General features: G+C 63.1%; 2 protein-coding genes across 2 annotated transcripts; one reads left to right on the top strand and one right to left on the bottom strand.

The window, feature by feature from the left end:
- Nucleotides 1–3025: 3025 nt before the first annotated feature.
- Nucleotides 3026–19321, bottom strand: ANKRD52 (ankyrin repeat domain 52). Its single transcript, XM_061347728.1, has 28 exons — nt 19182–19321; nt 17567–17650; nt 16938–17016; nt 16216–16286; nt 15234–15434; nt 14258–14345; nt 13642–13784; nt 13344–13556; nt 12520–12598; nt 12170–12284; nt 11990–12072; nt 11791–11908; nt 11400–11468; nt 11094–11234; nt 10900–10977; nt 10599–10710; nt 10213–10284; nt 9350–9551; nt 9170–9257; nt 8968–9085; nt 7307–7526; nt 6403–6490; nt 5721–5804; nt 5460–5605; nt 5259–5341; nt 4959–5041; nt 4665–4756; nt 3026–3270 (listed from the first exon to the last, which is right to left on the bottom strand). The coding sequence occupies exons 1-28, from the start codon at nt 19206–19208 to the stop codon at nt 3026–3028; spliced, it is 3222 nt and encodes a 1073-aa protein (XP_061203712.1). The 5' UTR covers nt 19209–19321.
- Nucleotides 19322–19995: 674 nt separating this feature from the next.
- Nucleotides 19996–22475, top strand: COQ10A (coenzyme Q10A). Its single transcript, XM_061347718.1, has 5 exons — nt 19996–20084; nt 20750–20893; nt 21364–21556; nt 21637–21738; nt 22307–22475. The coding sequence occupies exons 1-5, from the start codon at nt 19996–19998 to the stop codon at nt 22472–22474; spliced, it is 696 nt and encodes a 231-aa protein (XP_061203702.1). The 3' UTR covers nt 22475.
- Nucleotides 22476–23169: the final 694 nt, after the last annotated feature.

Below are 23169 nucleotides of genomic sequence, written 5' to 3'. Positions count from 1 at the left end.
CGGAACGGGAGCATCAATGCTAACCCTAACCCTAACCCTTGCTCCGTGTGGTTTTGGGGGGGTTCCTTTGCTTTTAGTGCTACTTTTACATCGCCCTCACCCCATTGGTGGGATGGGGATGCAGGGGATGCTCAGGGGGCTCCATCCATCCCAGGCCTGGAGAAGGGAATGGTGGGGGGGGGCCCAGCACCAATTAACACCCCCCCCACTCTGCATTGAGCAATGGGAGGGGGTGAATTCCATTCAGTGCCCAATGGAGGCCGAGCCCCCCCTTTGCCTTCCCCCCCCTTGCCCTTACATTCAGTGTTTGTCAGCAGTTTCTATGGCTCAGCAGTGGCAGTGCAAATCCACCCTGCATCGAGTGCAGTTGTGCTGTTGGGTTCCGAACGCAGCCTCCCTCTAACCCCAGCTCTTCCCCATGGATTCCCCTCCCCTTTGGGCTCCAAATGGGGCCGGGACCGGCTCCGAGCCACCCTGGCGCTCTCGGTCGCGCTCTATCCCATGGGATGCTAAAGGGAACCCGGAGTCATGCTCGAACAAAAGTGCTCATTACTTGAAGCAAGTGCTTTGGACCAAGAGGGCGGAGAGAAACTTCCTTGGGGTCCCAGGTTGGGTGAAGGGGAGCAGGGGGGGGGCAGAGCCGGGGATCCGAGAGCTTGGAAGAGCTTTGGGGATACGGGGAAGCCAAAAGTCACCGCTCGGTGGGGGCTACGGCGGCGCGAAGCGGGAATGGTCCAACTTTGGCATGAACGGTCCTTGGGGATGGAGGGATGGAGACGGGGGCACCCCGGAAGTTTCCCTGCGCCCCTCTTCACAATGCACCAGGGAGGAGCATCCCTGGGTCTGGTGGGGCGGGAACGAGGATGCGCTAGGACCAAACACTTGGATGAGGACTGGAATTGTCAAGCTGTGCTGCCATCGGGTACAATGCACTTAAAGGAGAACAAGACTGGGACCTGCGCCCGTCCCTCGCATCCCTGCCCATGCCTTCGTCCCCATCCCTGCTGCCAGGCCGTGGATGCGCTGCTGGAAGCTCGCGTGCCCCCATCATTCCTTCGAAGAACCCCAAAAGGGGAAGGGGGGGGGCAAAGCAGGGAGCTGCATGGGGAAGCCCTTCCAGAGATCCCAGTGATTGTCTCAGGGGCAGGGAGCAAGGACACGGGGAGCAGAGCGGGGCTCCCCAACCACAGCCAAAGGAGGAAGAGATGGGGAAGGAAAAGCAGCATTGAGCCCATGGGAACGGTGCTGAGCCCCGGCCAAAGGCCCAGCAGGATGAGGCCAAGGGAATGGATGGGGACCACGGAGCCCTGGGAGCCTTGGGGATGGAGGCTCAGGCCTCTGGCCCCATTGAAGCCATTGAGCAGGAGAGGGAAAGCGATGCCGGGATTCCTGCTGGGGTAAGAGCAGGAGGGGGGCTCCATCCCTGTAAACAAGTCCCTGGTTCCAGTTGTGGGGCGCCCAGCACTGAGCAAGGATCTTCCCAAAGGATTCAAGTTTCTTCCGGATGCAAACTGAGGTAACTCGGTGCGGAACGGGGCAACGCTCGCGCTCAAAGCTCCAAGGGGAGAAGCGGTGTTGGGGTGATGGGGGGGGGAAAGGGATCTCACCATAGGCATAAACCCCTCGAGTGCTTCGCTGGACAAAGTGCGGGTCGGGAATGGGATGGGAAGAGGCGGGAGCCGGGATGGGAGCGTGCTCATCACCAGCCTGAAACGTCCTATTTGGTTCGGAAGAGGTTGGCTTTGGTTCAAAAAGAGCAATGGGGCAGCAGCAGCAGAGCCTCACCCCAATGGAGCCCCGTCCCTCGGCTCCTTGTGGGTGCTCCCCTTGGGATGAGGCTCAGGAATGGGGGTGCAGGGATGCTCTGCTCCCTGCTCCCAGCCTGAGGGTGCCCATGGTGGTGATGGTGGTGATGGGAAAGGGCCAAGCTGATCCCTGCATCCCAGTCTTTGGCTTTGAGGAGCCTCGTGGCGAGAGGGGGACCGGTTCCGGTCACCCTGAGCAGGGCACAAAGAGGGAGAAGCCCCGAACCCAAAGGGAATTACATGGAGCAGTGCAACATCCACCAGTGCCTCGAAGCTGCAGTGGGAATGGGGTTCCTAAAGGTCCAAACCCCCCCCATTCAACACACACACAAAGAACACCACAATCACCCCACAAGCACGCCACGATGCTGCTGCAGTAGAAAAATACACAGAGGTTTCCCCCCAATTGGGAGCAAGGGCTTTTGAAGTGCATTTCTTGTCCTTCGGGAGAGGGGCAGGATTTTTATGGATTTGGTTGGGTTTTTCCCCAAGGAAAATGCTCCTTTTTGCTATAAATAACTTCTGGTTTTGCCTCTCTCTAACTAAAAGAAAGCAACGTGGAAACAGGGACTGGACCCTCGGCCAAGCCTCGATCCCTTGGCTCTGACCCTCGGCCAGAGGCACCAAAACCCAACCAAGAGAAGCCCTAAAGTGCCTGGTAAAGGGGAGGGAGGCTCCAGCAGCGCATCCCCAGCCTGGGCCAGCAGCACCCGTGTGGCTTCCCCATGGGAGCTGCCTGAGGGGGAGCTCCGTGTCCCAGGTACAGGAGGTCTGGATTCAAGTGTGTCTGAATGGGAGGATGAGCCTAGGAAGCGACTGCAATGGGAGCAGCAACTCCCACTTCCTACTCCCCCCCCCACTATTCCCTCCCCATCACCCCACCAAGAGTTCAGGCTTCCCCATCCCCATGGATGGAGCGAGGAAGGGAGCAAAGCAAAAACGGGGGGGGCACAGAAACCATCAGAATTAAAGGTTTTGGGGGGGGCAAACCCATCTGCACCACCCTGAGTGCAGCAGGAGGAGGATGGGGCCGGGGATGGCATCATGGGCACATCCAATGGGATGAGGCAGCGCTGAACTCTTGGCTTGGCCATGGGAAGGGGGTGATGGTGGTGATGGGAAGGGGGGGTCCTACCCAGTCTTGTTCTCCTTTAAAGTGCCCTAGATGTATAGAACTCCTAAATAAATAGAATAAAGAGATGGGGTCACCCATAGCATCGCTACTCCGAGTAGCAGCCGTCGAGGCCGATGGCGCTGGGCCGGTCCTGGCCATAGGGGCAGGAGGTGCCGTTGGGCAGAGCCCCACAAGCGGCCGTTTTGGCTGCGATGCCGCAGTTCTTGAGGAGGTTGAAGCTGAAGGAGCCGATGGTGTCCTTAGGGGGGAAAGGCTTCATGGTGGACAGGATAAGTGCCAGGCAGTCGGCGACGTCCTTGTTGGGAGCGCACGCCAAGGCTGGGGTGTGACCTAGGGGAGATATCCATAGACAGATAACTGATATTCCACTTGTATCATCCTGCTCCCCTTATCCTAGCACTGAACCCATAGATATATAACTGATATTCCACTAACATCCTGCTCCCCTTATCCTAGCACTGAACCCATAGATATATAACTGATATTCCACTTGTATCATCCTGCTCCCCTTATCCTAGCACTGAACCCATAGATATATAACTGATATTCCACTTGTATCATCCTGCTCCCCTTATCCTAGCACTGAACCCATAGATATATAACTGATATTCCACTTGTATCATCCTGCTCCCCTTATCCTAGCACTGAACCCATAGATATATAACTGATATTCCACTTGTATCATCCTGCTCCCCTTATCCTAGCACTGAACCCATAGATATATAACTGATATTCCACTTGTATCATCCTACTCCCCTTATCCTAGCACTGAACCCATAGATATATAACTGATATTCCACTAACATCCTACTCCCCTTATCCTAGCACTGAACCCATAGATATATAACTGATATTCCACTAACATCCTACTCCCCTTATCCTAGCACTGAACCCATAGATATATAACTGATATTCCACTAACATCCTACTCCCCTTATCCTAGCACTGAACCCATAGATATATAACTGATATTCCACTTGTATCATCCTGCTCCCCTTATCCTAGCACTGAACCCATAGATATATAACTGATATTCCACTAACATCCTACTCCCCTTATCCTAGCACTTAACCCATAGATATATAACTGATATTCCACTTCTATCATCCCATAACCTAAAGGCCCTGCAGCAGAGCAAGAACTCTGCTGGGAGACAAAGCTTCAGGGCACAGCAGCCACTTAGAGGGGAGTCAATGGCTCTGGGCCTTGGCCAGGATGGGATGGGATGGGATGGATGGGATGGGATGGATGGGATGGATGGGATGGGATGGGATTGGGATGGGATTGGGATGGGATGGGATGGGATGGGATGGGATTGGGATGGGATGGGATGGGATGGGATGGGGATGGATGGGATGGGATGGGATGGATGGGATGGGATGGATGGGATGGATGGGATGGATGGGATGGGATGGGATGGGATTGGGATGGGATTGGGATGGGATGGGATGGGATGGATGGGATGGGATTGGGATGGGATGGGGAAGGTGCAGCAGGGGATGCAGGGATGCGCTCCCAGGCTCTGGGATGTGGGATGTGGGATATGGGAATGGCTCCCTCAGCCAGGAGGCTCCTGCAGTGCCACAAGCTGGGAACCACAGGGAGGCCATGGGAGTGCTGCTGAGTGCAGCGGAGCACCCAGTACCCCCTGGGGACACCCCATGGAGGGCTCCACACTGGGGCCACGGCACCGAACCCCCCCAGCAGCCATGGGGAGCACGCACCTTCTTCATCCACAGCCAGCACAGTGGCCCCTCTGCTGAGCAGGGCCTGCACCACGGCGGCCAACCCATTGCGTGCTGCGATGTGGAGCGGCCTGGGGGGAGCAGGACAAGGCAGGAGCATGAACCCAAGCAGGACCAGAGCATCCCAACCCCATGGGCCCGCTCCAGGCTATGGGGCAGAGCGGCTGGGAAAGGACCTGGATGCACGGAGCTGTGCCCAGGCACCCCCTTGGCTGCTGCCACCATCCCCATGCCCAGCAATGCCAGTTCCTGCCCAGCTGCCCCAATACTCACATCTGCAGAGCACTGTTACTTGCATTGATAAGGCCAAGGTCTTGGGTTTCCCCCAGGATCAACAAGGCACACTTTTCATGGCCCTGCAAAGGAGAGCAGGATGCTCCTGGAGCACAGGGAGCCATTGGATGCTGCCCCATTGGAACAGGGATGCTCGGGATGCAGAAACACCCCCAAACCCCATCCTCCCCCCCTTTGGCAGTGCTTAGGAAGCCGAACCGCTGCCTCCTCCATCCCTGCATCCCATGGATGGGAGCAGGTCCCCTGTGCGGGGCGGGTGATGCTGAGCCCGGTGCCCACCTTGCTGCAGGCCAGGTGAAGAGCGGTGTTCTTGTTGACATCCAGCACAGTTATGTTGGCTTTCGCCTGGTACAGCAGGAACTCTGCAACGAGGAGGGTGAAGGTGCTGGGGGGCAGGCGTGGGGCTGAGGCCCCAGAGGAGGGAGGAGGCCCCGGGATGCTCAGCCCCACACTGGGGTTGGGGGGGGGTCCCGCACGCACCCACTGCTGCAGAGTGCCCCTGCTCGGAGGCCAGCATGAGCGGGGTCCTCCCCAGTTTGTCGGTCAGGTCCACCTGGGCCTGGTGGCGCAGGAGCAGCTGTAAACCATGGGTGTTGTCTGCAAAGGCAGCAGCGTGAAGGGGAGTCCTGGCGAGGGAAGAGATGGGGTGAGGAGGGGGGCATTGGGGTCCCTCTGGGCCAGGGGAAGGGAGCAGGGAGACATCACCCAAAGGGTGTGGGATGGGGACCAGGCCGCGCTCACCTTCCTTTGGCATCTCTGCTATTCACAATCTTGGCACCCAGTGCTTCCAGCAGCATCTCAGCAGTGCCATCCTGGTTGTTAATGCTGGTGGTGGGGAGCAGAAGGGGAGGGAGCCCAGGGTTAAACAGCATCGATCCCATTGCTCCCCATTGCATCGGTTAGGGGGAAAGAAGCCTCTTACCCCTCTTGCTGCTCCTCAAAGCCACCCCCTCTGTGCTCAATGGGACCCCAGGTACCACCCTGAGGAGCTGCTGCTGCCCCCCCCGAGCCCTTGGTGGGGAGAGCAGGGTCCCCTCTCCCACACCCCCAAGGTGGGGGGACCCCAGAGCAGGTCCCCAGTGCTGCTTACACTGCACAGTGCAATGGGGTAAAGGGGTTTCCTTCAAGGTACGCGAATGGGTCCCCTCTCCCACACCCCCAAGCTGGGGGGACCCCAGAGCAGGTCCCCACTGCTGCTTACACTGCACAGTGCAATGGGGTAAAGGGGTTTCCTTCAAGGTACGCGAATGGATCCCCTCTCCCACACCCCCAAGCTGGGGGGACCCCAGAGCAGGTCCCCAGTGCTGCTTACACTGCACAGTGCAATGGGGTAAAGGGGTTTCCTTCAAGGTACGCGAATGGGTCCCCTCTCCCACACCCCCAAGCTGAGGGGACCCCAGAGCAGGTCCCCCGTGCTGCTTACACTGCACAGTGCAATGGGGTAAAGGGGTTTCCTTCAAGGTACGCGAATGGGTTGTGTTCAAGTAACAGTTCAAGACAATCTTCATGCCCTGTGGGGGAAGAGGGGACAGGAGCACATCAGGGCCAGGTTACCCGGACCCTAACCTGAACCCATCCCTAACGTGGGGCGGAGGAGGGAGGAACATGAGCAGGGTGCAGGGTGTGCTTGAGCCCAGAAAGCAGCCGTATCCTGGGTGCATCAGGAGTGGGACCAGCAGGGGGAAGGAGGGGATCCTGCCCCTTTATCCTGCTCTCGTGGGACCTCACTTGGAGCATTGGGTGCGGTTCTGGGGTCCTCACATAAAGAGGACATGGAACTGATGGAACAAGTGCAGAGGAGGCCACGAGGATGCTCCCATATGGAGATAGGGTGGGAGAGTTGGGGCTGTTCAGCCTGGAGCTGCGTGGAGACCTCAGCAGCTTCCAGTGTCTGAAGGGGGCCTATAGGGATGCTGGGGAGGGACTCTTCATTAGGGACTGCAGTGACAGGACAAGGGGTAATGGGTTCAAACTGGAACAGGGGAAGTTTAGATTGGATCTGAGGAAATTCTTTCCTGTGAGGGCGCTGAGGCACTGGAATGGGTGCCCAGGGAGGTTGTGAATGCTCCATCCCTGGCAGTGTTCAAGGCCAGGCTGGACGAGGCCTTGGGTGAGATGGTTTAGAGCGAGGGGTCCCTGCCCATGGCAGGGGTTGGAACTGGATGATCTCAAGGTCCTTTCGACCCAAACCATTCTCTGATGGAAGGTGCCCAGAGCGGGGCAGCCTCAGCCTAACCCCTCTTTTCCTGCCTCATTCCTTCCTTCAGGCCCCCAAACCACCCCTGGTCTCTGTTCCAAGCAGAGCCCTTCCCATCGCTGCTGCTCACCGCTGTAGGAAGCCCAGTGCATGGGGGAGAAGCCGCTGTAGTCAACCCCAGCATCCAGGGGGTCGGTGGAGAGCGCGGCCTGCAGCAGCGCCCGCAGCACCTCCAGGTGCCCGCAGGCCGAGGCAAAGTGGATGGGGGTCCGGCCCTTGAAGTCCCGGCACAGGACGAAGGCATCGTGGTCCAGCAGCGCGGCCAGGCAGTCCTCACAGCCCGTCACAGCCTGCAGGCAGGGCACAGCAGCGTGGGCGCCCAAGCACCGGGCAGCAGGGAGGGATCCTGCCCCCTGCTCTGCTCTGGGGGCCTCGGGGGATGGATGCGGAGATGGAGGGGAGAGGATGCTCAAGGGATGGAGCAGCTCCCATAGGAGCCAGGATGGAGAGGGGCGGCTTCCAGTGCCTGAAGGGGGGTACAAGGATGCTGGGGGGGGACCTGCATCAATGATGGGAGCAATGGGGGCCTCAGGGGAAGGATGCGGAGATGGAGGGGAGAGGATGCTCAAGGGATGGAGCAGCTCCCATAGGAGCCAGGATGGAGAGGGGCAGATTCCAGTGCCTGAAGGGGGGTACAAGGATGCTGGGGAGGGACCTGCATCAATGATGGGAGCAATGGGGGCCTCAGGGGAAGGATGCGGAGATGGAGGGGAGAGGATGCTCAAGGGATGGAGCAGCTCCCATAGGAGCCAGGATGGAGAGGGGCAGATTCCAGTGCCTGAAGGGGGGTACAAGGATGCTGGGGGGGGACCTGCATCAATGATGGGAGCAATGGGGGCCTCAGGGGAAGGATGCGGAGATGGAGGGGAGAGGATGCTCAAGGGATGGAGCAGCTCCCATAGGAGCCAGGCTGAGAATACTGGGGCTGGAGAGGGGCAGCTTCCAGTGCCTGAAGGGGGGTACAAGGATGCTGGGGAGGGACCTGCATCAATGATGGGAGCAATGGCGGCCTCAGGGGAAGGATGCGGAGATGGAGGGGAGAGGATGCTCAAGGGATGGAGCAGCTCCCATAGGAGCCAGGATGGAGAGGGGCAGCTTCCAGTGGCTGAAGGGGGGTACAAGGATGCTGGGGGGGGACCTGCATCAATGATGGGAGCAATGGGGGCCTCAGGGGAAGGATGCGGAGATGGAGGGGAGAGGATGCTCAAGGGATGGAGCAGCTCCCATAGGAGCCAGGATGGAGAGGGGCAGATTCCAGTGCCTGAAGGGGGGTACAAGGATGCTGGGGAGGGACCTGCATCAATGATGGGAGCAATGGGGGCCTCAGGGGAAGGATGCAGAGATGGGGGGGAGAGGATGCTCAAGGGATGGAGCAGCTCCCATAGGAGCCAGGATGGAGAGGGGCAGATTCCAGTGCCTGAAGGGGGGTACAAGGATGCTGGGGGGGGACCTGCAGCAGGGATGGGAGCGATGGGACAAGGGGTGATGGGGTCAGGCTGGAACAGGGGGAGTTCAGGTTGGAGATAAGGAAGCTCTTCCCTATGAGGGTGCTGGGGCACTGGGATGGGTTGAACGGAGGAGGTTTGGATGCTCCATCGCTGGCAGTGCTCAAGGCCAGGTCGGAGCGAGTTGTCCCTGGGACTGGATGATCTCCAGGCCCTTCCCAACCCAAAGCACCCCATGATGCTATGGAGCCACCCAAGCCCCATGGGGCTCAAGGGGAACGCTCACCCCTCGGTGCAGCGCCGTCCTGCCCCTCTTGTCGGCCGCATCGGCCGTGGATCCCTTCTCCAGCAGGAGATGGACGCAGTCCACGTGGCCGTTCATGATCGCCAGCATCAGCGGGGTCCTGCAGGAGATGGGGGGGAGAGGCAGCAGGGAGGAGCCTGGGCATGAGCTGGCTTTGAGGGGGGCTGCACCCCACGGGACTCACTGGCCGTGGATGTCCATGACGTCGGTGATGTCGGCGCGCTCCCCGCTGTCTATGAGGAGGTGCAGGGAATCCGTGTTCCCGTTGGCGGCTGCAGAGGCCAGGAAAGGGGGGATCACTCCCTTGTGGATGGGTTCCTCCTCCCAGGGGGGCTCAGCAGGGGTCCCCCCCCATCCCCATCACCTGCAGCGTGGAGCGGGGTCCACTTCCTCTTCCTCTCCTTGACCAGGGCCGAGGCGCCGTGGCTGGTGAGCACCTCCACGCAGTCGGTGGAGCCGCGCTCGGTGGCCAGGTACAGCGCCGTCCGCCCCTTGTGGTCCCGCACGTCCAGGTTCACCAGGGTCTCCGCCAGGGTCTTCAGGGCTTCACAGTGACCGTTGTAGGCCTGAGGACAAAGCCACCCCGTGGCAGGGCCCTGCTGCACCCATAGAGGTTCCCTATGGGTGCCCCCATCACCTCTGGGTCCCTTACAAAGCCCTCAGTGCATCAGGGACAGGAGGGGATATCCCGTGGCAGAGCCCTGCTGCACCCATAGATACCCCCTATGGGTGCCTCCATCACCTCTGGGTCCCTTACAAAGCCCTCAGTGCATCAGGGACAGGAGGGGATATCCCGTGGCAGAGCCCTGCTGCACCCATAGATACCCCCTATGGGTGCCTCCATCACCTCTGGGTCCCTTACAAAGCCCTCAGTGCATCAGGGACAGGAGGGGATATCCCGTGGCAGAGCCCTGCTGCACCCATAGATACCCCCTATGGGTGCCCCCATCACCTCTGGGTCCCTTACAAAGCCCTCAGTGCATCAGGGACAGGAGGGGATATCCCGTGGCAGAGCCCTGCTGCACCCATAGATACCCCCTATGGGTCTCTCCATCACCTCTGGGTCCCTTACAAAGCCCTCAGTGCATCAGGGACAGGAGGTGGCTCCCAACCCAGGGGCTGTGGAGCAGGGGCAGCATCTCCCCCCCCTGCCCCGGTGCCAGCCTGGAGCCCCCAGGACACAGCAGGAACCCCCATAGCACCGGGGCTGGGCTGCCCTATACTCACAGCTAAGTGCAAAGGGCTGACTGGGATGGTGCTTTCCACGTCCTCCAGGCAGTTAAAAGACATCTCCAGGAGCTGCAAGAGCACAGCACAAAGCCCACGAGTGACCCACAGGGGCTGGGGCTCAGCCTTAGGGACCCTGCTCACCTCCTTCACAGGGTTTCACCATGGGCCCTTCCTTAGGCTGCCCTTGGGCCCTGCACCGGTTCCAAGCTGCTTCCCAGCCTGCAGGAGCCTCTCCTTGGCCCTCAGCCTTCCCAACCTCGCTCTCCCATCACACAAAGCCCTTTCCCCCCTGCCCAGGTCTCCCCTCCATGCTCTTCCCAGCTCCCACTGCTTCCCCCTGGCCCCGTCCTGCCCCTCGGGATGCTCCCCTGCAGCTCACTCACCAGCTCCAGGTTCTGCCTGTTGCCGTAGGCTGCAGCGTAGTGGACAGCCGTGTAGCCCTGCTTGTCCCGCAGGGATGGGTCAGCACCGTTATCCAGCAGGAATTCCAAGCAGCTGCAGCCAGCAAGAGCAAGGGGAACGGCTGAGCTGATGCTGGGCTCAGGGGAGATGCTGTGGTCCCCCCCTCCCCATCATCCTCAAGGCATGGAAGTGGGGAGCAGGATGCAGGGCCCACATCAGAGCCCAGCATGAAGCAGATGGGAGATGCTCCCAGTGTCCCCATGTCCCCATGCAGGCACTCACAAGAACGCTTCCTTCATCCTGGACTCCTTCAGTGGCTCCTCCTCAGGGTCGTGGCTGGGCCCTGAGTGAGTCTCTGCTCTGGAAGGGCAAGGACCAGGCTCTGCTCGCTGCCACCCCCCAGCCCCAGCAGCAGGGACATGGGCAAGGCAGAGGCTGTGCTCCCCCCATAGGGCAGCACTGGGGGGTCCCCCCACCTCCTGTACGTGTCCGAAGCAGCAGCGTAGTGTAAGGGGGTGCAGCCTTTGCAGTCAGCCTCGTTGACGCTGGCTCCTGCCGTCACCAGGGTCACCGTGCACTGGTAGCTGCCGTTGGCGGCTGCGTAGTGCAGGGGGGTCCTGGGAAAGGGTAAGGAGAAGGGGGTCAGGACCAAGCCTGGGTCCAGAGCTGGACCCTTTGGGGTGGGACAAGGGGGAAGGAGGCAGCACCAAGCACCCAATAGGGGTGGAATGGGGCAGCCCAAGCCCTGTCTGGCTGCTCTGGAGCATCCAGCAGGCTCTCACCTCCCAAACTTATCCCTCCTCCTCAGGTCAGCACCGCTGCTCAACAGCAAGTTAAGACATTCAACGTTCCTGCAGGAGAAAGATGGTGGTGGTGATGGTGGTGATGGTGATGGTGATGGGGGGGGATACACCCCATGGGGACACCAACCCCTTGTCGTAGCTGTCCTATGCCCTCACAGCAGCATCACAGGGCTCTGACCTGACCCCTCGGCAGCATCACTGCAGCCACATCCCCCCTCCCCATAGCCCCATTTCCACCCCTGTGCCATGAGCTCAGGAGCCCTTTAGGAGCCGAGGGGCTGCTCCATCCCCTTCAAAGAGGCAGGGGATGGGATGAGGCTCCCTTTGCAAGCCCGGAGCGCTGGGCTGGGGGTGCAGAGGCAGAGCTCACCCCCCCGAAGCAGCAGCATGGAGGCAAGTCCTGCCGAGGTTGTCAGGCGTGTTGATGTCGAAGCCTGCAGACAGCACGTGCTCGTTGCTCAGCGAGGACACGATGCTGTACAACTGACCTGTGGGGAGGCAACGGGGCAAGGGGGTTAGGGGGGTGCCCCCCTTTACCCCTGCCATGGCAGGAGGAGCCATTGACTGACCTGAGGAAAGCAGCTTGCGACAACAGTCGGAGAACCCGAAGAGAACAGCTAAGTGCAGGGGGAACATGTCGTGGATCCCACGCCTGTGGGGGGACAGGGACGGCAGCGTGGGTGCTCCCCATCCTCCCTGCATCCTCCCTGCACCCTGCAGGCTGGAGGAGCAGGGATGCCCATGCTCACCTTGCGGTGTCAGCACCATTGGTCATCAGAGTACTGATGAGCAGCTCGTGGCCGTATCTAGCAGCAACGTGGAGGGGGGTATTGCCGTACTTGTCAGCGCAGTCGATCTCACTGCCTGCAAGGGGGACACCAAGCAGGGCTCTGCTGCATCCCCGTGTGGGTGCTCACCCAAACCCAGGCACCCCGGAGCAGGGGGGATGCTCCAGGCCTGCAGGAGCCAGCCTGAAGGCAGGGGCTGAGCCAAGCCTGCGGCACCGCTGCCTCTTGGGGCTGTGGCCTGGCTGGGTGTGCAGGGGGCTGCCCTTGAGGGCCCCCCCGGAGGTGAGGGGAGGCCTGGAGGCAGCGCTCACCGTTCTGGATGAGGATCTGCGAGCGCGTGAAGCGGCCGTGGATGGCAGCCATGTGCAGGGGGCTCTTCCCTTCCTTACTCTGCGGGGAGCAGAACCCACGTCAGAGAATCAGAGCATCATAGAACCATAGAACCATAGAATGGTTTGGGTTGGGAAGGAGCTTGAGGTCACCCAGTTCCAACCCCTGCCATGGGCAGGGACCCCTCGCTCTAAACCATCTCACCCAAGGCCTCGTCCAACCTGGCCTTGAACACCGCCAGGGATGGAGCATTCACAACCTCCCTGGGCACCCATTCCAGTGCCTCAGCACCCTCACAGGAAAGAATTCCCTCCTTAGATCCCATCTAAACTCCCCCTGTTCCAGTTTGAACCCATTACCCCTTGTCCTATCACTGCAGTCCCTAATGAAGAGTCCATCCCCAGCATCCCTATAGCCCCCTTCAGATACTGGAAGCTGCTCTGAGGTCTCCACGCAGCTCCAGGCTGAACAGCCCCAACTCTCTCACCCTATCTCCATATGGGAGCATCCTCATGGCCTCCTCTGGACCTGTTCCAACAGTTCCATGTCCTTTTGATGTTGAGGACCCCAGAACTGCACCCAATGCTCCAGGTGAGGTCTCACGAGAGCAGGATAAAGGGGCAGGATCCCCTCCTTGGACCTGCTGTCCCACTCCTGATGCACCCAGGATACGGCTGCTTTCTGTGCTGCAAGCACACCCTGCACCCTGCTCATGGTCATGTCCCCATCACCCAGCACCCCCAAGCCCCTCTCCTTGGGCCGCTCTCAACCCCTTCCCCTTCACCCTTCCCCTCCCAGCCCTCACCTGGAAGTTGACGTCGGCGCCGTTGTTCACCAGGAGCTCGAGGCACAGGGCCCCGTTGGTGGAGACGGCGGCGAAGTGCAGGGGGGTGAAGCCCTTCTCGTTGGCCTGGTTCACGTTGGCACCGTAGTTGACCAGCTCGTTGGCCACGGCGTCCTGGCCCATGTAGCAGGCGATGTGCAGGGCCGTGTTCCCAAACGTGTTGGGCTCGTCGATCTGAAGCAGGGACAAGGAACCAGCCCCATGGCGTGTGGGGCTCCATAGGGGAGTATGAGGGGCACCCTGCACCCCAAGGTCCTACCTCGACCCCCAGGCGCAGGAGGTGACGCACGACCTCCACCTGCCCGCTGGCAGCCGCTGTGTGCAGCAGTGTGTAGCCCTTCTTGTCCTTGCACATCACATCGGCCCCCCGCGCCACCAGCAGCTTCAGCACCTCCAAATGCCCTGTGCAAAGGGGGGCAGTGAGAGCAGAGCAGCCCCAAAACCCCCCCAAAAAGGGGGAGCCAGAAGCAGGGGATGGGGTGGAAAGGATGCTAAGATCAGCCAGGACCATGATGGGGGCTGAGGATGCATCACACTGGACCCAAGGCTCCGTTCAATGGGGCTGTGGGGCCAGCCAGGGATGGAGCATCCAAACCTTCTCCATTCAACCCATCCCAGTGTCCCAGTATCTCCCATAGGGGAGAACTTCCTTACATCCAAGCTGAGCTCCCCCTGTTCCAGCCTGACCCCATCACCCCTTGTCCCATCGCTCCCATCCCTGCTGCAGGCCCAGCTCCCTCCCCAGCATCCCTGTACCCCCTTCAGCCACTGGAAGCTGCTCTCCCCCAGCCCCAGTGTTCCCAGTCTGGCTCCATATGGGCACACACAAGAACATGGGAGAAGCCCCCAGCATGATTCCCATAGGGAACACCCACCCAGGAAAGCCGCCCAGTGGATGGGCTGCCGGTCCTTCTTGTCGCAAGTGCTCAGGCTGGCCCCTTTGTTCAACAGCAGGTTCACCATCTGCATGGGCACACACAGTGAATGGGGTCCATGGAGCCGGTTTTGGGGTGCAGGGGGGGGTCTGCCTGGCCCGGTGGGCACAGACAATGAGCGGGGTCCATGGAGCCGGTTTTGGGGTGCGGGGGGGGGGTCTGCCTGGCCCGGTGGGCACAGACAATGAGCGGGGTCCATGGAGCCGGTTTTGGGGTGCGGGGGGGGGGGTCCTGACCCGGTGGGCACAGACAATGAGCGGGGTCCATGGAGCCGGTTTTGGGTGCGGGGGGGCTGCCTGCCCGGTGCAGACAATGACGGGGTCCATGGACCGTTTTGGGGTGGGGGGGTCTGCCGCCGGTGGGCACAGACAATGAGCGGGGTCCATGGAGCCGGTTTTGGGGTGCAGGGGGGGGGTCTGCCTGGCCCGGTGGGCACAGACAATGAGCGGGGTCCATGGAGCCAGTTTTGGGGTGCAGGGGGGTCTGCCTGAGCCGGTGGGCACAGACAATGAGCGGGGTCCATGGAGCCGGTTTTGGGGTGCGGGGGGGGGTCTGCCTGGCCCGGTGGGCACAGACAATGAGCGGGGTCCATGGAGCCGGTTTTGGGGTGCGGGGGGGGGTCTGCCTGGCCCGGTGGGCACAGACAATGAGCGGGGTCCATGGAGCCGGTTTTGGGGTGTGTGGGGGGGGGTCTGCCTGACCCGGTGGGCACAGACAATGAGCGGGGTCCATGGAGCCGGTTTTGGGGTGCGGGGGGGGGTCTGCCTGGCCCGGTGGGCACACACAATGAATGGGGTCCATGGAGCCGGTTTTGGGGTGCAGGGGGGGGTCCTGACCCGGTGGGCACAGACAATGAGCGGGGTCCATGGAGCCGGTTTTGGGGTGCAGGGGGGGGTCTGCCTGGCCCGGTGCCCACCTCCAGGTGCCCGCTGTGCACGGCGTGGTGCAGCGCCGTGCGGCCCGTGCGGTCGGCCACGTTGACGGTGCTCAGCAGGGGGACCATGGCCTCCACGCACTTGGTGGCCCGGTTGGCAGCGGCCACGTGCAGCGGGGTCTGCCAGTGCTTGTCGCGGGCGTTGATGTCCGCTGAGTGCTTCAGGAGGAGGTGCAGGGCCTTCTGCAGGGGGGCAGAGGGGAAAGGGGATGGGATGCGGGCGGCTGCAGCTCCCCGGTGCAGGGATGACGCTGCTGCTGCTGCTGCATCTCCTGCCTGCTCCCACCCGGGGATGCTCCCGAAGGAAAGGACCCGCTTGCTCCCATGGGTTCAGGCCCTGGCTCCGTGTTCTCCCAGAGGAAAGGGTAAAAGCAGCAGGGAAAAGGCTTTGGGATTGAGGAGGGAGAAGGGATCTGCCCTAAGTGAATGCTCCAGGCTGGAGCTTGGTGTGAGTCCTGCATGAGGCACATTCAACCCCATGAGGAGGGATCTGCCCTAAGTGAATGCTCCAGGCTGGAGCTTGGTGTGAGTCCTGCATGAGGCACATTCAAGCCCATGAGGAGGGAGAAGGGATCTGCCCTAAGTGAATCCCCCAGGATGGAGCTTGGTGTGGGTCCTGTATGAGGCACATTCAACCCCATTGCAGCTCTTCCCTCCCCAGGCTGGGTGAATGGATGGGCACCACCTAACACCAGCATTCCCAAGGGCAGGATGCAGGCAGGAATGGCTCTGGCCCCGCTGGAACAGCCTCAGCACCCTGAGCTCCCCACACACCCAAACCCCATCAGCAGAGGTCCCCATCCCAGGGCTGCTCCCCACTGAGCTCATGCAGTCAAGGTACAGCGAGCCCAAGGAAAGCTTTCCAATGGGGAAGGGGGAGAGGAGCCCCCCCAGGCCTGGATCAGCCCCTGGGGAGGAGGCAAAGCCGCTCCCATGCATGGAGCAGGGGTGGGAAGGATCCTACCTCGTGGCGAGAGGCGGCCGCGCGGTGCAAGGGCGTGAGCCACACCGTGTCCTTGGCATTGACGTTAGCACCTGAGGGAGGAGCAGAGCAGGGGTCAGGGCATGGAGGGGAGCCCCACGGCCCCAGCCCCTCCTTCTGCAGCAGGGGGAGAGCCAGGCCCTGGGATGGCCCAAAGGAACCATCGGGAGCCAGGGTTTGGGGGCCCAGAGCCAATGGGGTTGCTTTAGGACAAGGATTCCAGAGGCACAGACCCAATGGGGGGATCTGAGGGCAGATCTAATGCAGGGCATCAGGTGGGGAAGGGGGCAAAGGACTCGTGGCCTGCACCCCCAGAGCCTCTGGGGCCCTTGGGGCTGAGAACTGCCCCCCACAAAGGCAGGAGCAGCCCAGGCCAGGGGCTCTGCAGCCCTAAGAGCAGAGCAGAGCCCAAAGGCAGAGCCCAAAGGCAGAGCCCAAAGGCAGTGCCCAAAGGCAGACCCCAAAGGCAGACCCCAAAGGCAGACCCCAAAGGCAGACCCCAAAGGCAGAGCCCAAAGGCAGAGCCCAAAGGCAGTGCCCAAAGGCAGACCCCAAAGGCAGAGCCCAAAGGCAGAGCCCAAAGGCAGTGCCCAAAGGCAGACCCCAAAGGCAGAACCCAAAGGCAGAGCAGACCCCAAAGGCAGCGCCCAAAGGCAGTGCCCAAAGGCAGCGCCTGCGTCCAGCCCGGCCCCCTTGGCCCCTACCTGCCAGGATGAGGAGCTCCAGGATGGTGACATCCCCCAGGTAGGCAGCAGCGTGCAGCGGCGTCCGGCGCTCCTGGTCCTGCAGGGGTGGGAACGGGGGTGCAGGGGTGAGCCCGGAGGGCAGGGAGCTCCCTGCCCCACTGCAGCCCCGCAATGGGGATAGGGAGGAAGCTGCTCTAAAGCCACCACCTCCTGTGTGTAATGGGGAGCGTGGTGTGACCACAGCTCCTCAGCCCACCCCACAGCGACCCATAGGGGCTGCAGGGCTGCGGGTGAGCCGAGGTGGGATCTGATCCTGCTGGAGGCTTCCCTCAAGGAACACCCCATGGATGAAAGGCAGGAAGCGAACACGAGGAGCACAAAGCACCCCAAGGGCCAGGTTTGGGGGTTTGGGGATGGAAAACCCAAGGAATTGCTTTGCATTGGGTTCAAAACTGGCAAATGGGGGGGGTTCATTAGGGTTTGGTACCGGCTCGTGCTGCACAAGGAGGGAGGATGGGGAAGCGGCACCCAGGAGGCAACAGGAGCATCCCTAAGGCTTGCACAGGGAAAGGAAAGGGAATGGGGGCAGCTGGGGGGCACTGGGCATGGGAAGGACCCGGAGCACGGCCGGGGGGGGCAGCACCCACCAGGACATTGATGTTCTCCTTCTGGTTCAGCAGGGACCGCACCTCCTCTACATCGCGGTTGAAGATGGCTTGGACCAGAGGAGGCTGCGGAGGGGAAGGGAAGCAACGATGAGGGGGCTGCAGGGGGCAGCTTCAGCCTGAGGGCCCATCTCCAGCTCCCCTTGGGCAGGTAAAGCCCCCTTGTCCTGCTCCTGCACCCCTCATCCTGCTCCTGCATCCCTCCTGCTCCTGCACCCCTCATCCTGCTCCTGCATCCCTCCTGCTCCTGCACCCCTCATCCTGCTCCCGCATCCCTCTTCCTGCTCCCGCATCCCTCCTGCTCCTGCACCCCTCATCCTGCTCCTGCACCCCTCATCCTGCTCCTGCACCCCTCATCCTGCTCCTGCACCCCTCATCCTGCTCCTGCACCCCTCATCCTGCTCCTGCACCCCTCATCCTGCTCCTGCATCCCTCCTCCTGCTCCTGCATCCCTTGCCCTGCTCCTCATCCCTCCTCCTGCTCCCGCATCCCTCCTCCTGCTCCCGCATCCCTTGCCCTGCTCCTCATCCCTCCTCCTGCTCCCGCATCCCTCCTCCTGTTCCTGCACCCTCCTCCTGCTCCTGCATCCCTCCTGCTCCTGCATCCCTCACCCTGCTCCTGCATCCTTCGCCCTCCTCCTGCATCCCTCCTCCTGCTCCTGCATCCTTCATCCTGCTCCTGCATCCCTCCTCCTGCTCCCGCATCCCTGCTCCTGCTCCTCCATCCCTCTCCCAAAGCCCCTCTCCAGTTGCCCCGGACCTGCTCTGAGCTCTCCCTTGGAGCCATTTCCATGCCCGGGCTCTCTGGGTGCTGGGACCGCAGCATCCCCAGCGCAGCCCCAAGGGCTTTACCCCAAGGGCTCTACCCCAAGGGCTCATCCCGAGCTCCCGAAGGTCCCCCCCCCACCCCCTGCATCCCAGCAGCTCCACACCGGGAACCGCCGGGCTCGGAGGCACCGCGTGAGTCACGGCCCTGGAATGCAGCGGCCTCAGCACCGCTGCTGGATGCTGAACCCCGGCGAAGGGAAGGGATCAGAGGGATAATGGTGCCCCCGTTGGTGCCAGGGCCCCATTCCCATGGGGAGCGCAGGGCTCGGGCACCGTAAAGGGAATCGACCCCATCGGAGCCTGGGATCCAGCCCTGGGAGCGCCGAGCTCCCGGATCCATGGAGGAACCCGGAGCCACGAGCGGGAGCATCCGGACGAGCTCCCCCTGCCCAGGGATGCTCGGGAACGGCGGCTCCCAAGCGAGGCCCCGCAATGGGATGGCCGGGACCCGGCGGCACCTGGGCCCCCCCCCCGCCCTCCCCGGAACCCATCCCCAAAGCCCCGCGGGGTTCCCCCTGCACCCGGGGCCGAGGCTCCCGTCCCGGCTCCATGGAGCGGGGCTGCCCCCTCCCCGGAGCGCGGGGCCGGGCCGCAGCGAGCAGCGGGGCCGGGGCTGGAGGCCCCAGCGCTGGGAGCGGGGCCCGGGCGGGAGCCGCGGCCTGGGGCGGAGGCTGAGGCCGGGCCCGCACTAGGCCGCGGATCCCCGGGCTGGGGTAGCGGCGGGGCCGGGCTGGGCGCGGGGCCCGCGGGGCGGGCGCGGGTGGCGGTACCTGGTCCGTGATGCTGAGAATCCCCATCTCGGGGCCGCCCTCAGCGCGCAGCTCCCGGCATCGGGCTCCGGCCGCGGCGGCTCCGCTCGGGCGGCTCTGGCGGGGCGGGGAGCGCCTGGGCCCGCCCACAGCTCGGGGAGCGGCCGGGCCGCAGCGCCGCCGCCGGCCGGGAGCGCCGGCTGCCGACCGGGCCTCGGGCCCCAACCCCGGCCACCCCCGGGGTACCCCCCCGGCCCCCCGGCGTTGCTGTGAGCCCCGGTTAATGCCCAGCCCGGCCGGAGCCGTGCCCGTGCGCGGGGCCCATCCCCGTGGCCGGGACCGGCCGTCGGTGGCAGCAGCCACGTGTGCGGGGGTCACGGGGCACCGGGCAGGGCCTTGGGGCCGCCCCGCACGGTGCGGGGTGAAGGCGACGGCCGGGCCCCGGCGCTCCCAGCCGGTTACCGGTACCGGGCACGGGGCTGGGTCGTCCCCCCTCCGCGTCCTGGGGGGGTGAACGCGGTGCTCCCACGGGGAGTGGGGCCCCACAGGCCCGGACCCATGGAGCGGAGGGCGGGGGGGGGGGGTGTCCCACCGGGGCTCCCCTCGGAGCTGCCCCGGGGCCCGGTTGCCCCCGGTTATACCCGCACCGGAACTACAGTTCCCATCACCCCGCGCGCGCCGCGAACTACAACTCCCATGGTGCCCCGCGCGGAGGGTGGTGGGAGGCGTGGCTCCCGCCCCTGCGCTGTCAGCGTAGTGACATTGCGGTGACGTTACGGTGACGTAGCGGGAAGGGGTGAGAGGTCACCCGGTGCGAGGGCTCCGGGCCCCGGTGATGGCGGCGCGGAGGCTCCGCGGGGCCGTGCAAGGCCTCGGGGCGCGGCAGCGGCTGCGGGCGGCGGGGGCGGCGGGGCCGGCCCTGGGGTAAGCGCGGGGCGGGAGGGGGGGAACCGGTTCCAGCGCCTTGGAACGGCGCCGGTGCCGCCGGGAGCGCGGTGTCCGGACACTCCGGGTATGGCCGGGACCGCACCGGGAACCCGGGGGGGGTTGCTCCGAGCGCTGTGTCCGGACGCACCGGGAGCCGGGGGGGGCCCGGCGGCTCCGTCCGGGGCTATTCTGGGCGCTGCGGGGCTGCCAGGCCTGGCACGGGCGCTGCGGCGGTGGGGGAGCGGAGCCGGGGCTATAAATACCCCGCGGTGCCGGCCCTGGGGGGGGCAGCGGTCACCAGGACCCCCCCAACCCCGGTCCGGGCCCGGGCACCACCGGGTCCCGGTGCTCGGGTGCTGCCGGTGGGGCCCCGTTGGTCCCCATGGAGGTGCCCCCCCCCCCGCACCGGGCGCCAGTTCCCAGCGGGACCCCCGGGGGAACCGGACTGGTGGGAGCGGGATCAGGTTTCCTCCTCTTGCGCAAGAGCGGGGCCGGGATGGGGCTGGGATGGAGCCGATGGGACCGGGATGCGGCTGGGTCAGGGTTAGGGCTGGGATGGGACCAGGATGGAGCCAGGATGGGACCGGGATGGGGCTGGGAAGGCACCGGGATGGGACCAGGATGGGGCTGGGAAGGGGCTGGGAATGGGCTCCCGGTGACAGCCCCATTCCCCCCCCCAGCCCCGCGGTGCTGAGCGGCCTCCGGGTGCTGCCCGGTACCGAATGGGACCCGCGGCTCCAGCCCGTGCGGTGCTTCCTGAGCCTCAGCACCAAGAGGAAGGAGTACTCGGAGCGGAGAATCATGGGGTACGGGGCGGCTCCAGCACCCGGGGTACCCCCCGATGGGTGACCAACACCCCTTGGCCTCCATGCCCCCCATTGCCCTCAATGCTCACCCTTTGTCTTCAGTGCCCCCTTAAGCTTAATGCCCACCCCTTGACCTCCATGCCCACCCTTGTCCTCAATGCCCCCCATTGTCCTCGGTGCCCCCTTAACCTTAATGCCCACCCCTTATCCTCCATCCCCCCCTTGCCCTCAATGCCCACCCCTTGCCCTCAATGCCCCCCCTTGCCCTCAATGCCCCCCCTTGCCCTCAATGCCCCCCCTTGCCCTCAATGCCCCCCCTTTGTCCTTAGTGCCCCCTTGACCTTAATGCCCACCCCTTATTCTCCATGCCCCCCTTATCCTAAATGCCCCCCCCTTACCCTCCATGCCCCCCTTGACCTCCATGCCCCCCCTTGACCTCCATGCCCCCCATTGACCTCAATACCCCCCAGGTACTCCATGCAGGAGATGTACGCCGTGGTGGCCAACGTGGAGGACTACAAGCACTTTGTGCCCTGGTGCAAGCGCTCGGTGGTGCTGGCGCGGCGCTCGGGGCACCTCAAGGCCCAGCTCGAGGTCGGGTTCCCCCCGGTGCTGGAGCGCTACACGTCCAGCGTGACCCTGGTGCGCCCGCACCTCGTCAAGGTGAGCCGTGGCCATGGGGGTCAATGGGGGGACCCTAAGGGCTCTTTGAACCCTTCTGTCCCCCTCCATCCATCCATCAGGCCGTTTGCACCGATGGGAAGCTCTTCAACCACTTGGAGACCAACTGGCGCTTCAGCCCCGGCATCCCCGGGTACCCGCGCACCAGCACCGTGGACTTCTCGGTGAGGATGGAGCTCACGGAACCAGAGAACCATGGCCAGGGTTGGGAAGGAGCTTGAGGTCACCCAGTTCCAACCCCTGCCATGGGCAGGGACCCCTCGCTCTAAACCACATCCCCCAAGGCCTCGTCCAGCCTGGCCTTGAACACTGCCAGGGATGGAGCATTCACAACCTCCCTGGGCACCCATTCCAGTGCCTCAGCACCCTCACAGGAAAGAATTTCCTCCTTAGATCCAATCTAAACTCCCCCTGTTCCAGTTTTAACCCATCACCCCTTGTCCTGTCACTGCAGTCCCTAATGAAGAGTCCATCCCCAGCATCCCTATAGGCCCCCTTCAGACACTGGAAGCTGCTGAGGTCTCCACGCAGCTCCAGGCTGAACAGCCCCAACTCTCCCACCCTATCTCCATATGGGAGCATCCTCCTGGCCTCCTCTGGACCTGTTCCACCAGCTCCATGTCCTCTTTATGTAGAGCACCCCAGAACCGCACTCACTGCTCCAAGCGAGGTCCCACAAGAGATGGGGGGGACCCAACCCAACCTCAACCCCCCTCCCCTCCACCCCCCCAGATCTCCTTCGAGTTCCGCTCCCTGCTGCACTCCCACTTGGCCACCGTGTTCTTCGATGAGGTGGTCAAGCAGATGGTGGCCGCCTTCGAGCGCCGCGCGGCCGCCACCTTCGGGCCCGAGACGCGCGTCCCCCGGGAGCTCCTGTGCCACCGGCTCCAGCAGACGTGAGGGGGGCACGCACTGGGACAGACCCCCCCTGCTCCCCATCCCATCCCAAGCTATTTATATGGGCACTGCTGCACCCCTATCCCCATGGATATGGGGGGGGTTTGGGGGTGCTGAGAGCCCCCGGCCCCACTGCAGGAGCCGGCGCTGGACTTGTTTGGTTTTAAGTGGTTTTAGTCCTGTTTTGGGCTTCTTTGCATTGATTTTGACCCCGTTTTGGTTCAGTTTTAGCTCCCTTTGGGGGGGGGGGCTATGGAAGGGGTTTGGGGGGGGCACACAGGGGTAGGACCCTTCCATCCTCCCTCTTCAGGAGCCATAGGGCAGGAGTGGGGCCCCGGCCCCACAGCGCAGTTTGCACAAGGCACACGCACAGGGTTTGGGGGGGGGCTCACTCTGCACCCCCATTTCCCCTCCCCTTCAGCACCCCCATAGGGGTGGCTCTGAGGGGGGGGTCCCCCCAAGGCCAATAAAGACTGATCCCAAGGGTGAGAGCAGCCTCATGGTCCTCATTGGGGAATTGGGGGGGGGGATCCCCGAAACCATCGCTCGCTATGGGGGGGGGTGGGGGTGCACCACATCCTGCCCCTCCCCCCATCCCCCCCCCCAAATCCCCCCGGGATTTGTTAATAAAAACATTTATTTTGCATTTTCTCGTTGTTTGTACAGAAGTGGCCGGGGTGGGGGTGGGGGGGAGGGGG

This window comes from Neopsephotus bourkii, unplaced genomic scaffold (assembly GCF_033783945.1).
Source record: "Neopsephotus bourkii isolate Nb327-2 ecotype Australia unplaced genomic scaffold, CSIRO-AGI_Nbou_v1 NB_319, whole genome shotgun sequence".
NCBI classification, from domain to species: Eukaryota; Metazoa; Chordata; class Aves; order Psittaciformes; family Psittacidae; genus Neopsephotus; species Neopsephotus bourkii.
This window is presented reverse-complemented; position numbering and strand designations above follow the sequence as displayed.